Source organism: Melospiza melodia, chromosome 1, assembly GCF_035770615.1.
Source record: "Melospiza melodia melodia isolate bMelMel2 chromosome 1, bMelMel2.pri, whole genome shotgun sequence".
Taxonomy (NCBI): Eukaryota; Metazoa; Chordata; class Aves; order Passeriformes; family Passerellidae; genus Melospiza; species Melospiza melodia.
The window spans coordinates 25227429-25241707 of NC_086194.1; the positions used below are offsets into that span (position 1 = coordinate 25227429).

At 43.9% G+C, this 14279-nt stretch overlaps 1 protein-coding gene across 5 annotated transcripts in view; it reads left to right on the top strand.

Moving 5' to 3' along the window:
* The first annotated feature begins 5082 nt into the window (after positions 1-5082).
* The window catches only part of PPP1R9A (protein phosphatase 1 regulatory subunit 9A), a 128113-nt gene continuing 118916 nt past the window's right edge, over positions 5083-14279 (top strand). For 2 of the 5 annotated variants that reach the window (XM_063151645.1, XM_063151654.1), the window contains exons 1-2: positions 5376-5495; positions 6615-8286. In XM_063151645.1, the coding sequence (XP_063007715.1) occupies positions 6835-8286 (1452 nt within the window). In that variant the 5' untranslated portion in view covers positions 5376-5495; positions 6615-6834. Of the gene's footprint in view, positions 5122-5372; positions 5496-6614; positions 8287-14279 lie in introns of those variants that run through there. The other 3 variants (XM_063151630.1, XM_063151622.1, XM_063151638.1) reach the window with 3 other exon arrangements.

The following is a 14279-nucleotide window of genomic DNA, read 5'->3' on the forward strand; positions in this document are numbered from 1 at the left end:
TACAGGCTCCAAAGTGTCACTGAATTTGAGCAGTGAGTTGGAAAACTGAACTTGCTGTCTTCTCTTCTTGATGGCCCACAATGTTACCTGATTTGCCAAGGCAGTGACTCCTGAACTCAGTGATCAGATTTGCTTCTGTATTATTTACTGACAGTGTCAAGTACACTCATAAGCTCTGACCACCAAGTATATTTCTCCCTCCTATCTTACTCTCCTTACTTACTACTTACTCTCTACTATCTTACTCTACTGTGTATCTTACAATGGATAAGAAATATTCTAAGATAATACTTTTGCACAGACTGCCAAACCCCATTATTTTCTGTATTCTAGGTTCAGACTAGAATCTAGAATAAAGAAAACTGCCTTTTCAAAAGAAAATTAATGCTACAATAAGAAAATACTTCCAAGAAGAGAAATTATTGAATTATAATTTATATATATATATAATTATAATTTATATATTGTATTTATGGAAATATAATTTATATAATAAGAGAATTATTGAATTATGGTGAGGCTCTCAACTATCTCTTATTTCTGCTCTTCTGGTTTGAAATAGTTGAATTAGTCACATTTCCAAGTCTGAATCTTTCCCAATGATGTTGGAAAGGAGAGTTTTCTATACCATGTATCTACATATGAGACCCGGTGAATCAAGGTATGAGACAGGTATCACTCACCTTGGAGGATCTTACTCACTTTGTCAACTAATCTGTTTCATTTGATGCTTCCTAACAGTTTTCTTGCCTAATAGTTTAATATAAATTGAATTTTGCCAGGACTGATTCTTAAAAATCCTAGTGGGTGAAACATTTTGTCTTTTCCATGAAATCATGTTTTCTCTGCAACTAGCTGCCATCTAGTTAGGCTGGTAACTAATAGTTGTCTGTGTTGCAGTGAATATGCAGAGCTCAATATTGAGGACTCATGAGGGAAAGCTGTGTGAAACACAGCTTTTTTGACCATTCTTAAGATTTCTAGCTTTTAATGAAGGCACAACTACCATTTCAAAGTAAGCAGTTGTACACAGTGTATAATTCATGTTTTGCCTTCTTCAAAATTTGATTTTATTCTTGCCATAGATGTGCATTTCTTAAATAATTTAAAAGCAGAATGTTTAAGAATGGATGTGAAAGTCTCCGCAGAGTAACTGAGAAAAGGCTTTGCTAGTCTTACTTTAGGCCTTCATATGCTAATATTTGCCTTTCTGATAAACTGCTAGAATACACAGTTTTGTTATCATTAGCAGATTTTCTTCAGATCTTTCAGGACAAAGTTCTTTTTTTTTTTGATGCTATTCTTGATCTTTCAAGTAGTTTGACATGTTCTATGTAAAAACAGCACAATCTTCTGAAGCTGCCAAATCACTGATATTAATGAGCTCCCATTTTTAACTATTAATGGCTTCCTATATAAAACAATTACAATTATGGCAATCACAGATTGCTCATGTTTGAAACTACAGGTTATCAACCTTTTATTGTAGCTGTTTGTTGTATATTTTAATCTCTGCCACTCTAGTTATGGGGAACCCTGACTTGAATGTATCTTATCTGCCAAAATGTAAGTCTTGGGTTCAGACCAGATATTTTTCTTTACGCTGGATTACATAATATGAATTCATGGGAACTGTGAAAAAATAGAACTCAATTCTGTTTATGTTGTGATATATATGTATACGAAAAAAAACCTCCTCCCCACTAATGGTTTGGCAGGATAGCAGAGAGGATTTCTTGGCCAAAGATCAGATGAAATAAATAGTTTCCATTTCTACGTGAACAGACAGACATTATCTTGTAAGACTTGAAAGACACTGACAGGAGACAAATGATGGAATGACTTATTTCTTTTGCCTGAGCCACGTGGAAAAACCTGCATTGCTGTTCTGCTGTGCAAAGAAATCACAATCACAAAAAAAGTTGAGTGGCTTAAAAGTAGAGAAGTGACTTGAAACAACACATCAGTGACATCCAAAATAAATATAGCAAGTAAAAATTCACACATATAGAGCAGACAGAAAACCAACTCTTTTCAGTATTGTGGGACTGCATCAAAACTGGTTTTAAAAGATACTGGGTATAATTTAAACTCATGCCAATAAGGTTAAACAACTCAGGTCTCTCCCTGCCAGATGTGAGAATTCAGAATCATTTGAATGGAGTTGTTACTGCATTGCAAGTAAAATGATTGTCACACTTTATTGCATGTAAATACTAAACTGAACAGATTTTAAATTCCCATTGGTTGGGAAATGGAGTAATTCTATAACTCCAGTGAAATTACTCTGATTTTATACTAACATAGTAAGGAGGCCCTTGGTCTCTTATCTTCTCTAAAGCATGCTGTGCAGCATTTTAATATTGCTCAGGAATTAACAGAAATATCAATCATACTTTAGCAAAGCCTAAAAATACTTTCTAGTCAAATGGATTATCTCAAAAGTACTGAAAATGTGCAAGGACACACAATTCTGATATTTATAGTTAGATATATGGCTATAGTAATAAATGAAGAGATTGTCTTAAAAGGCAACATAACAATTGAAATTAAATACAATTCATTATTCTAGACATAATAATAATAATAATAATAATAATAATAATAATAATAATAATAATAATAATAATAATAATAATGATGATGATGATGATGATGATGATGATGATGATGATGATGATGATGATGATGATGATGATGATGATGATGTTTCACGTGAACACTGTGTGAATAAGGACGTAGATTGAATTTTTTTAAGTGATTATATTGTAAGTTTGAATAACTTAGATGTCAGTGACCAAAGCTGAACATCTAAATAGGGTCCCAACTGTCTCTGATCAAGCAGCCAAAATTTCCAGTAGTTTCTGCAATTTTGGCTGTAATGAACCTGAGGTGATATTGAAGGAACATGACATTACTTAAAATAATTTGGCATTAGATTCTGTTTCAAAGCTGCACATTTATGTTTTCTACATTTAAGGAAAACATAAATGTAATATATTATCTCTCATTGTGGAAAACTTGAGATTTAATGTGCATTGCTTCTATAAGCATCAGTGAGATGTCTTATTTCCTTACTTTCTACTAAAGTGTAATATAGAGGTACTTTGCACTATTCTGCCATGAAGGAATACAACTATTCTCTTGGGCACATTATTTCATGTGTACGAATTTCACATGGGTAAGAAGCGACTATCTTGTTTGCACAACTTTTGTTAGAAAATGAATTTAAAGGACTTCACTTATGCAGTTAAGGTAGTGGATATTTTTCTAATTATCTCTATATAATTAGATGTGAATTAGTCTCTTTAAGATTGTCTGAACTGTTTAATTGATTTTTTTTTTATGTTTGCTTGTGTCTGTATTTTTGGTGGTGTGTGGGAATTATAAAACTCTAAACATATATATATGGTACATGCTAAGGTCTTCAACAGCCCTACATCCTTAGCAAAAATCACAAAGGAAATAAAATGCTTAAATTTCTGTCTTGTGTCTCTATTCTTCTTCAATAACACCTGAAGTTCTGTTAACATGTTTTTATATCCAAAAGTCAAGAGGCTCTCTAGGTGTTTCTACAGCTTCATGTCTACAAAGTCATACCAATAGAAATACACTGAGAGAGGCTGTGATGGTTTGTGGTTGGATCCAGGACTGCAACAAGGCTGGGCCTCAGGTTTGTTGTAATATCTGATTTTTAGAATTTAATAGGTGATGTCTTGCCTAGTTGCAATATTTTCAGTCCTTGTGCAGTGAATCACCTGTGGAACTTTTTATTGCAAGCAGCTGCGAAAAAGTAATTCCTTCATTCTTCTGCTTTGGAACATGGTCTTGTAAGGGGAGCTTTTTGTGACTGCTTTGGAAGCTCAGGGGCTGCCTGTATCTTGGTGCATTACATATTTCATCTATCTCCTTTTCTCCCTGCTGTGTTGGGTGCTTTGGCACAGCCTTGCTCAGAGCCTGCAGGACATCCAGAATCCCCCAGCTCCTCCCGAGGCTCCGTGAGCCTGAGCCGGGGCGGTGCAGTGCGCCAGGACAGGCTCCTGCCAGCAGTGGGGAAAATTCTGAAACGCCCTCGCTTCTGTTCCTGGCCTCTGGCATATATATTTATCAAAATGCGGTTTCCAATCTATACGTTTCGTTGTTTGCCTGTCAATATTCATGCTGGTTATTTAAACTTTATTGAGGCAAACAGTCATGTGCTGCATCCCCATGGTACAAAATAGCTAGAGATTGACACCTGTGAATGCTTCAGTAGTATGGTACCAATGCAAAACTAAGGAATTAAGTTTGTGGATTTATATGCCTCATTTTTTTCATTTCCAGTCACCACTGTCTTGCTTCTGTACACATAATAATTAGTTTTCAGACTTTGCATTGTACATCCCCAGGCCATTTTTGGATATTTATGCAGTTACTTCCACGAACTTTGCTTAGGAGTTGCTATGTGATTAACAGTCATTACCTTCCCGGATTGCCCATTTTACAAATTACCTAGAGATTCCATGTTCTGCAATTAAGTTTTCTTATTACCTTTATAAAGCCAAAACATTTTTGTGGTGAACTCGCCTAGCTAACAAACAACAAAGGCTTTGTGGTTGCGCTCTAAAGATGATCCTCGTCCCTGTCAGCAGCTGCCAGAACAAGCCATGCCCACGGAGCTGAGAGCGTTCTCCGGGGTTTGTCAGCAGCACGCTCCTCGCTCGGGCAGCCTGGGTGAGCGGGTGAACAGCGGGGGAAGGAGCACGGCGGCTCCTGATCCGCAGGCAGCTCTCCGTGCGCCCCGCGCCCCGCGGGCTTCCTGCAGCGGGAAGGCGCGGGGGCTTTCCCGGGACCCGGGACGCTGCCCCTCCCGCGCGGGGGCGGGCACGCTGCCTCCTCCGACACGGGCGGGTGCCGGGCGGGCCCGGTCCGCGGGGGTCAGGCTGGAAACGAGCGTTCCAGGGCAGAGAAGAAGGGGATAAACCGGGCCGGAGGCAGGCACCGGGACCCGGCGCCGGCGGCGTGGCCGCGGCCGGGCCCGTCCTCCGCCTCTCGGCAGTCACCGCCCGGGGCCGGACTGCAGCGGGCTGGCCGCCTCCCCCGCCCCGCCGGCGGAGCGAACCACTGCGGCTCGCCGAGGAGGTGAGGCACCTGTCACCGCGGGCGGCGGCGGCGGCGGGCGGCCCCGCGGCGGGCGGCGGCGGCGGCTCGGGGCGCGTCCGGCGGCGGGGGCGCGGCGGGGGCGCGGCGGCGGAGGGGCGGGCGGCGGCGGGAGCGCGGCCGCGGCGGCCACGGCGCCTCATCCTCCCCCGCGCCGCCGCCGCGGGTGTGCGCGCGGAGCCGTGTCCGTGCCCCCGCTGCCGCCGCCGCCGCCGCTGCCTGCAATGGCGTTGAGGCGACGCGGTGGCTGCTGCCTCCTGTCAGGCGGGCGGCGGCAGCGGCCGCTCTGCGCAGAGGAGGCGCGGGGGCAGCGCTGAGCCGGGCGGCCGGGGGAGTCCGTCGCGGCTGTCGGCTGGGTAAGGCGGCGTGCGCGCTCGGCGGCACGGGTACGGGGCTCCGCGGGGAACGGCGCTGGCACCGGGCTTTTGTTTCGCGGGGGCGGCGGGCTCTGCCCGGGCACTGCCCCGCCGCAAGGTGCTGCTGCCCGAGGCCCCGCGGCTCCGGCCCGCCGGGGCGGCACGACCGCCCGAGCAGGAGCCGCCGCAGGGCTCCAGCGCTGCCCTCTCGGGTTGAGTTTATTGCGTCCTGCGAGGGCTGCGCGGCTCGCCGAGGGTCTCTGCCATGTGGCCTTTCCTGTCGTCCGTGGCGATCGGCGGGAGCGGAGCGGGAGGTGCGCGGGGACGGGCGCGTCGCTCTCGGTGCGGCGGCCGCGGGCTCCCGGTACCGGCACCGGCACCGTGTGTGCCGCGGCCAGAGTGAGGCGTCCCCGCGTGGGCGGCGGCAGCGCGGCAGGGCGAGGGCTGGGGAGCAGGAACGGACGGGAAGGGAGAGGGGACGGGAGAGGGGATTGGCTCGGGAGACCCCCGGGGTGCCCTTCACTGGGCTGCGGGAGCCGGGGATGAGCCCCTGGGGCCGCGCCGTGCGAGCGGTCCAGCCCCCGGCTCCGTTTCCGCATCTCCGCGTTGGTACCTCCGGGGTTCCAGGCGATAAAACCTCTGCCCGTGACGAGGGGTAACTTTCTCTAACGGGATTTCACTTCCATTACCCTGTCAGCTGTTAACTTTGGGTGCAGTTTTTGTATTCCCTCGAGCTGATGTTTAATTTGCCTTTCTAAGCAAATTATCTTTGATCATGTTTCTACCATTATGTTTCTCTGAGCGAGCAAGGATTGTCTTGCAGTGCCTCATATTTCATGTCACATTGCCTTTCCTTTGCGTGCATATTTGTGCCGTGATACTATACTTGTGAATGGAAAGCTGTGATTATTTGTTCTTTCACTATGATGTTATAGATTATAAATTATGCAACAGTCAATTTGAAAAAGTTGGTAATGGCACGTTTTCACATGTCTGTGCGGTGTTGGTTTGTATTTTTTTTGCTAGTTTTTTGTAAACATATCAGAAAATGGTAGATGGAAATTGTGACAGACTTAAAGTACCTGACATGGTTTCAGAAAACCCTCCTTTCTATTGCAGGTTAAATCAGCCCTTGTTCTTGAGAGTCCTCAATCGTGCTGCTTTGTCAAAATTGACCGTGTGCATTAAGACATTTGCCTCCAGATCTGTCAAGTATGGTCCTGCTGAAGGGCAGTGGCCTCTGAGGAAAAACACTCCTCAAGCAGAATCTGCTGTGGCAAACTACTGAGAGCGGTACCACAGAAACTATGCAAGCAGGTTTCACACTCCTGAAGTAAACATGATGAAAACAGAGTCTTCAGGAGAAAGATCCACCCTCCGAAGTGCCTCTCCTCACAGAAATGCTTATAGGACTGAGTTCCAGGCGCTGAAAAGCACCTTTGACAAACCGAAATCCGATGGAGACCAAAAAACGAAAGAGGAAGGAGAGGCCTCACAGAGCCGGGGAAGGAAATATGGCTCAAATGTCAATAGGATCAAGAACTTATTTATGCAGATGGGCATGGAGCCCACTGAAAGTGCTGGAGTTGCCCCTAAAACCAGGGGAAAGGGTGGCCCTCCATCACCTCAAAGACGAATTAGGCCCAAAGAATTTGTAGAAAAAGCAGATGGTTCAATCGTAAAGCTGGAATCGTCCGTGTCTGAAAGGATAAGTAGATTTGACACTATCCATGATGGTCCTTCCTATTCCAAGTTTACTGAAACTCGGAAGATGTTTGAGCGAAATGCTCATGAAACAGGACATTCAAATCGCTATTCCCCAAAGAAAGAGAAAATCATTTCTAATGAACTTCCAGATGAGTGGTGCAGCTCTAAGTCTAACAGAGGCAGCATGGATTCACTGGACAGTCTTAGCCCAAGGACAGAGACTGTCTCTCCAACTGTGAGTCAGCTCAGCGCAGTTTTTGAAAACACTGACTCACACAGCGTAAACGCAGAAAAGTCAGAAAACAACGAAGAGTACTCTGTAACTGGTCACTATCCACTAAACCTCTCATCTACTGTCACAAATATCTCCTCCCCAGTTGCAAACCTTGAGGGTTTCACTCCTTTGAAAGAGGCCAGCACGTGGTCTCCCCCAGCCAAACAGAGTACAGGTGTGATGTCTGTTGAGAACTCTCAGCAGACTAACACTTCTTCCACAGCGAGACAGAAAGTGTCCACAGGCACTTCGGCAGGTTCAAAAACAACTGAAGAAATAAAAAAGAGCACAGAGGCAAGTGCTAATTCTGTTGAGAGTTCTGCAACAGGTCAACAGGATTTGGTTGGTGTGCTTGACAGCGACAGATCTGTGGACAGCTGTGCTAGGAGTAAGTCAAAAACAGAGACAGGAGTTTTGGTGCAACAGAAGGAACAGTCAGAACACACAGAAGATATCTTTGATCGGCCTGAAGCTGCAGAGTTAACAAGAAATGTAGCTGCAGGTGGTGATTTTGCCACAGATGCTACTGAGTCCCATTACGATGAGGAAAGTGAAAAAGATGGGCATGAAGATGTGAATAATTTTCAGAGTTCCCATGTGTACATGCATTCTGACTACAATGTGTATCGGGTGCGATCCAGGTATAATTCTGACTGGGGAGAGACAGGTACAGAACAGGATGATCTGGATGACAGTGATGAAAATAACTGTTATGAACCTGATATGGAATATTCTGAAATTAATGGATTGCCAGATGAAGATGAAATCCCAGCCAACAGAAAAATACAGTTTAGCCGGGCTCCAATTAAGGTACAGTTTCTTATGTTCCTTTTTTTATTTGCAGTTTGGTTTGTTTTCAAATGCAGCTTTATTTGAAGGAGATTTTGGCATTTGATCTTGGCTCCAGAAAGATTTCAGAGGATCTTTTGATACATGTCTTTATTGCAGTCAGTGAACATAATCTTAAATGAAGTAAGGCTGCTGAGCTCTGATGAGCTCGTCTCATTTCCTAGATTTTCTGATGGCTGACTAAACCAGCAGAATTTGAGCATGACAGCTGGGCTTGTGAAGTTCAAGAATTTTGCCATGCATATTTTGACTTCTATGACTGCACTGTAACCATTGTGAAATGTCAGTGTGGGTATTTGGTGACTTTTAAGCTGCTTGTTTGATTTCATTTGAAGTCACTGCTTCTTGAGATTGAAAGGCTTTTCCTCAGCTTTCAGCAGATTCTTAAAGTACCTGTCCTGAAGTACAGTGTGATCCTGTAGCAGAGGACTGTTAATATTCCACATCTCAGTTAGTATCATCTTTTGTAGTAGCACTCTTATTTATTTAAAACTTTTAAAGCACTTATATATCTATAAAGAGAGTACTGTATATCTTAGTGCTACAGAAGGGTGAAATCAATTGACTGAAATATCTAGTGAAGGGTGTGCTTTTTGCAGAGCTGTTATGGTTTGTTTTTAAGTACCTCAAATTACCACTAAGAATGTTGTTTCCAGTGCTTTTCAGTTCAAGAAGGAATAACTAGTTAATGGCTTGTTAAGTTTTGTTGTACCAGCTTTTCACTGCTGAGTCTCAGGGTTAAACATAAAAGTATTTTACTTCCAAGTTGGTTTTAGTGCATGTGTGTGAGGGTTTGACCCTGGCTGGAGATGCCACATGTCTGTAATGGACAATTCAAAACCATAGCAATTATTGCAGAAGTGGCTTCTTGAAGCAGAAATATATCATGGAGTACTTGAAATGTAAGAATTTTAAAATTAAAAATGTGTAATTGAAGTTGACTGTTTTCCTTGTGTGATTTTAGCAATGAAAATTACTAAGTCAATGAACAGAAGTGCCAGTGTTAAACTCAAAATAATGTGATTTACAAAATCTGCCTTCACACTGCCTGTGGTTTAAAGTAGAGTGGGATGTGTATTGTGATATGAAGTTTTCATCTGAATAAAGCAACCAGATTTTCATATCTGTTTATCATGGGGTGGAGTACAAAGAACTGTCTTACTTCATGCTTTGAAAAGAGGATTTTTACACTGAAAGAAAGAAAATATTCCAAAGCAAGATATGGATTTTTAAAATAATTTTAGTTTGTTAGTGTTCTATTCAGGCTTGCATCATGAACCAAAAATTCTAAGTATTTTTGTTCCTTCTTGATTGTTCCCATAATTAAAGTACCAGGTTTTCTTGAACTCTTGGAGGGAGGTGCAGTGGGGAAAACCTTGATTACAAAGGAAGTTGTCCCCTCTACTGCTTTCCGGCTCAAGCTAATAGACAAGGTGTACTAACAGACAAGATGATGTTCTCTCTTCTGAAAGATCTGCCAGTTGTTTATTATGGTTCCAACAGATGAAAATCCAGAAAATGATTTTATCCTTGAGATGGTCAGACTTTTCTGCTGTTTCTGAAAGAGCTAATAGTGACATTTTTACTTCAGTGTATTGCTGTTTGAATCATGCTGTCATGCCAAGTGCTCTAAGAGTATTTTCTCAATTATTTGTTCTTTTTCTTTTTAAGTTTTTCATGCTATGTTTATTTCAGATTACGTATTGTACAGTAATAATAATAGTCCATCAGGAAAATGCTCTAGAAGTAATTTTTGTAAATAATTAAAAAAGCACATTTGTCATGGGTTTAAGCATAAAGCACTCTTTAAAAGCTTATCCAAAGTAAACAAATCACTGCTTTAATTATTCTGACATCTTTATTGTAGATAGGAAGAAAAAAGAATAAAAGCTGTGCTGGGAGAGAGCACTGTAGGAGGGTTTGGGAGATCCCCTGCTTTTTGTCCTGGTGCCTCCAGTGCCTGCAATCTGTTCATCATGTGGGGAAGCAGAAGTGAGACCATGTGGAAGGCTGGCCCTAGCAGGAGGAACTGCAGCTAAAGTTGTGGAAAATTAAAAGCTGCCTCTGGAGCGGTGCTCCCTTCTCTGTGCAGTTCCCTCAGCAGAGTGAAGCAGTGTAGGCCAGGGCAGGCTGCCAGGGCCACCAGGTCACTGCCAGGGTCCTCAGGTCACTGCCAGGGCCCTCAGGTCACTGCCAGGTCCCTCAGGTCAGTGCCAGGGCCACCAGGTCTCTTCCAGGGCCCTCAGGTCTCTGCCAGGGCCCTCAGGTCAGTGCCAGGGCTACCAGGTCTCTGCCAGGGCCCTCAGGTCTCTGCCAGGGCCACCAGGTCTCTGCCAGGGCCATGAGATCACTGCCCGGCCATGCCACCGTGGGCAGGGACCCAGGATGGACAGCTGGAGAAGCCCCTGGAGGGTCCTTGTGGCTCCTGGGTCCCTGGGCTCCTGCACTCCTCCTGGGACACGCTGCTGGGAGGCTGGAGCTGGCTGTGGCAGGAGCTTTCTGAGCAGCCCAGCTATCAGTGCAGAGCAGTGCAGGCGGCAAGAGGGACTTGTGTTCTGTCCCCTCACACGGTGCCAGCCGATGAACTTACCCTGTCACTCCCTGTGCCCCATCTGTTACACTGGGATGTTGCATCTGACTGAATAGGCAGCAACTGTTCAGGGATTTTTCTGTTCTACACAATTTTTTGTGTTAGTGGGCATGACTGGTTTCATTAATACTTAGCTGAACATCCTCTCATGCATGTCATGATTGCAAGAGAAGAAAATAAAAAGCAATATAGGAGTTTTTTCTGAACTGTTGGAAACTGATTTGTCTTTATGAAAATGATGCAATTTGTACTTGACTATTTTGCTAGATAGTGGTGTGCAAAGTCCAACCCAAACTCTGGTTGTTTAGCGTTGATTTCAGTATTGTACCATCACTCTCCTCCTACAGGAGAATTCTGAAATAATTAACAAAGTTGGCATTTGAATGTGTGAACTATCGAATCAGTGGGTAGTTATTGCCATAAAGTTGTTACTTGAAGATCTCAGCAGGTTCAGGTAAACATCTTTGGACTATTTTTCTATGTGATTTCTTCAGGCAGACATGTAAGAGACTTTTTTGCTGCTTTAAGGGTAATGCTGAGGACTATGAGAAGCAATGAAATATAGGTAGAAGGATAAATAGATAAAATCTTACCAGACTGATAAAGACTGAATTCTGCTTGTCTCCCAAACAGGAAAATGACTGATTTATTGAGAAACTCACTATCAAGAGGAAGACTCGAATCAATGCATGCAGGAAATTCTACTGTGTTACAGTCTGTAATTTTGCTATCACAGATCCCATGCTCCATGGGCCATTTGCTCTGCTCTAGGATGATGGGATATATTTGTGATTTCATCTCTGTTGAAAGTCCCTCTAGGAGGCCCAGAGGCCACTGTAGGCTTGGAGAGTTTCTAGGTATTTGGAGTGAGGTGTTGCTTGTGTGAGCAGTTGTGTGTGTCTGTGGGAGCTTAAATCAGCTTGGTGCTGTTAATAAAAAGGAGTACAAAAGGGCCCAAAAGTGGCAGTGGACACTGCAGTGGAGTGTGTTGCTAAACAAGGGATGTGAACACTTCTGTAGCTGTTCATATGACTGTTTATGTAGTGATATAGAGGCCTTTATCAGCACTGGCCTGCTCTTGTGTTGAGGTATTGTGTTTGTGCTCAGGGATAGAACTGAAGCTCTCCAGGGCAAGTGTACAAGGTGAAAAAGTTAAGTAAATGTGATAAAGAAGAACATACCCTGGTTTTTCCAGGGATACTTTGCTACCAAAGAAACAAAACAACATCCCCCACCCCACCTACCCCTGCCTCCAGCACCCCTAACACTCACCGTTTTGTTGGTTTTCATTGGGTTTTGCAGGGTTTCCTGAGGGTTGGGTCATGTACTGCTTCCCAGACACTGTGGGCTAATTGGGCAAGGTTTGCCTGTAATGCAGAATTCATTAGCTTGAGGCTTTCCACACCCTAGCAAATGGAAATGTATTGATTGTCCAAATCATAAGTTGTTTTTTGAGCTGTGTTTTCTCCATCCTGGGTAGAATTAGGATGAAGAGTAATGTTCATCTTTTCCCTTTCCAAGTCCATAGTTTCTGCTGCCCTGATAGGCTGCATCTTCAGTTGGTGCCTGATTCTGGCACCAGGTACACGTTAAACCATTTAAAGCTGTTAACAGCAATTTGTGTCTCCTGCTGAGCTTCCTTTTGCAACCTTCTGCTCCACTGACTCTGTCCCTCCAGCCAAGGGCCTGGGTATTATGTGATCACGCCGTATGGCAGGCAGCAGGGGACTCGTGGTGCTGCAAGGGGGTTTGGCCCAGGCTGCTGCTGCAGTTTTTAGCATTCTGTAAAGCTTCCTTAGGGTGCAGTAGTGAAGGGACATCTCTGCAGACCTCTCTTGGGTTTTGGGGGTAGGTGGAAGAGAGGGGAACATGAAAGAAGATAAATAGCAAATGGCTTTTCCATCCTTCTCCTAATTCCATATGAAGAGAATGTAATCACTAGTGCCCATGCCTCCTGTTGTGCTTCCTCTCTCTTGTCAGGCAGCATGACTGGATTTTATACCCCACAATATTTCAGTTTTCTGGGTCATGTCTTGTTCAGATGGTCTTCCAGAATTGGAACTTGTACTTTTTCTCTCACCTTTGAAGGAAATTTACAAGTGCTGTGATTATAGTTTAGTGTAGAACATAAAAGAAATTTGTATTTAACAGTTCCTTTGAAATTTTTTTACAGACTTCTTATAAAAATAATTTAACAGAATGAGTCTTTCTTTCAGTTATTCATCATTTCTGAGGGGACCTGAAAGATCATTTTGTTCCACCCCCCCTACCATGGGCAGGGACTCCTTCCACTAGACCAGGTTGCTCAGCTCCATCCAATCTGGCCTTGAACATTTCCAGGGTTGGGGTATCCACAGCTTCTCTGGGCAACGTGTTCCAGTGTCTCACCATCCTCACAGTAAAGAATCTTTTCCTAATATGTAATTTAAACTTACTCTCTTTCAGTTTGAAGCTATTCCCCCTTGTCCTGACACAACAAGCCCTTGTAAAATGTCTCTCTCCATCTTCCTTGTAGGCTCCCATCAGCTACTGAAAGGCTGCAATTTGGTCACTCCAAAACCTTCCCTTTTCCAAGATGAACAATCCAAATTATCTCTGCCTTTCCTCATAGGAAAGGTGCTCCATCACTCTAGTCATCTTAGTGGCCCTGCTCTGGACTTGCTCCAACAAGCCCATGTCGTTCCTGAAGTGGGACCCCCAAAGCTGGGTGCTGTGTTCAGGTGGGATCTCTCTCACCAGGACACGTTTGGCTCTCTGGGCTGTGAGTGCCCATGGCTGGGTCGTGTCCAGCCTCTCACCCACCAGCACCCCAAAGTCCTTGGCAGGGCCGCTCCTGGTCTCTTCACTCCCCCAGCCTACATTGATACTAGGGGTTGCCCCAAGAAAATGTGTTCAGGAATGTAAATAGTGGCAGAAAAAGAATCTGAAACAATCTGGCACTAATTACGTTGGAAATATTTAATCTAAAATATCATTATTCTTTATATAATAGCCATCATAATAAAGTACGCTGAAAGCACTTTCAAGTTTTAGTGTAGAAGAAGCATTTCTGTGCTTGATGCAATGCTCCATATTGTATTTATCTGTTGTTAAAATGTTGATGAACTATTTTGGATCATAGGAGAAGGTTACCCATCCACAGGCACTCTGCAGTCCAAACTTGTCATTTCTATGTGTGTTTTACTTAAATGAATACTGAGTTGGATTTTGGTGATCTCCACATTTTCCATCCCCAGTGAGCCTGTGATTTTATAAATAAAATAGTCACAGTGCACATTAGGACACTTGTTGTTTAAGGCAAATATGGAAGACAGGAGTTGCAGAAAGACGCTGAAGCTTTGTTAGATTGAAATCGTTACAGAAT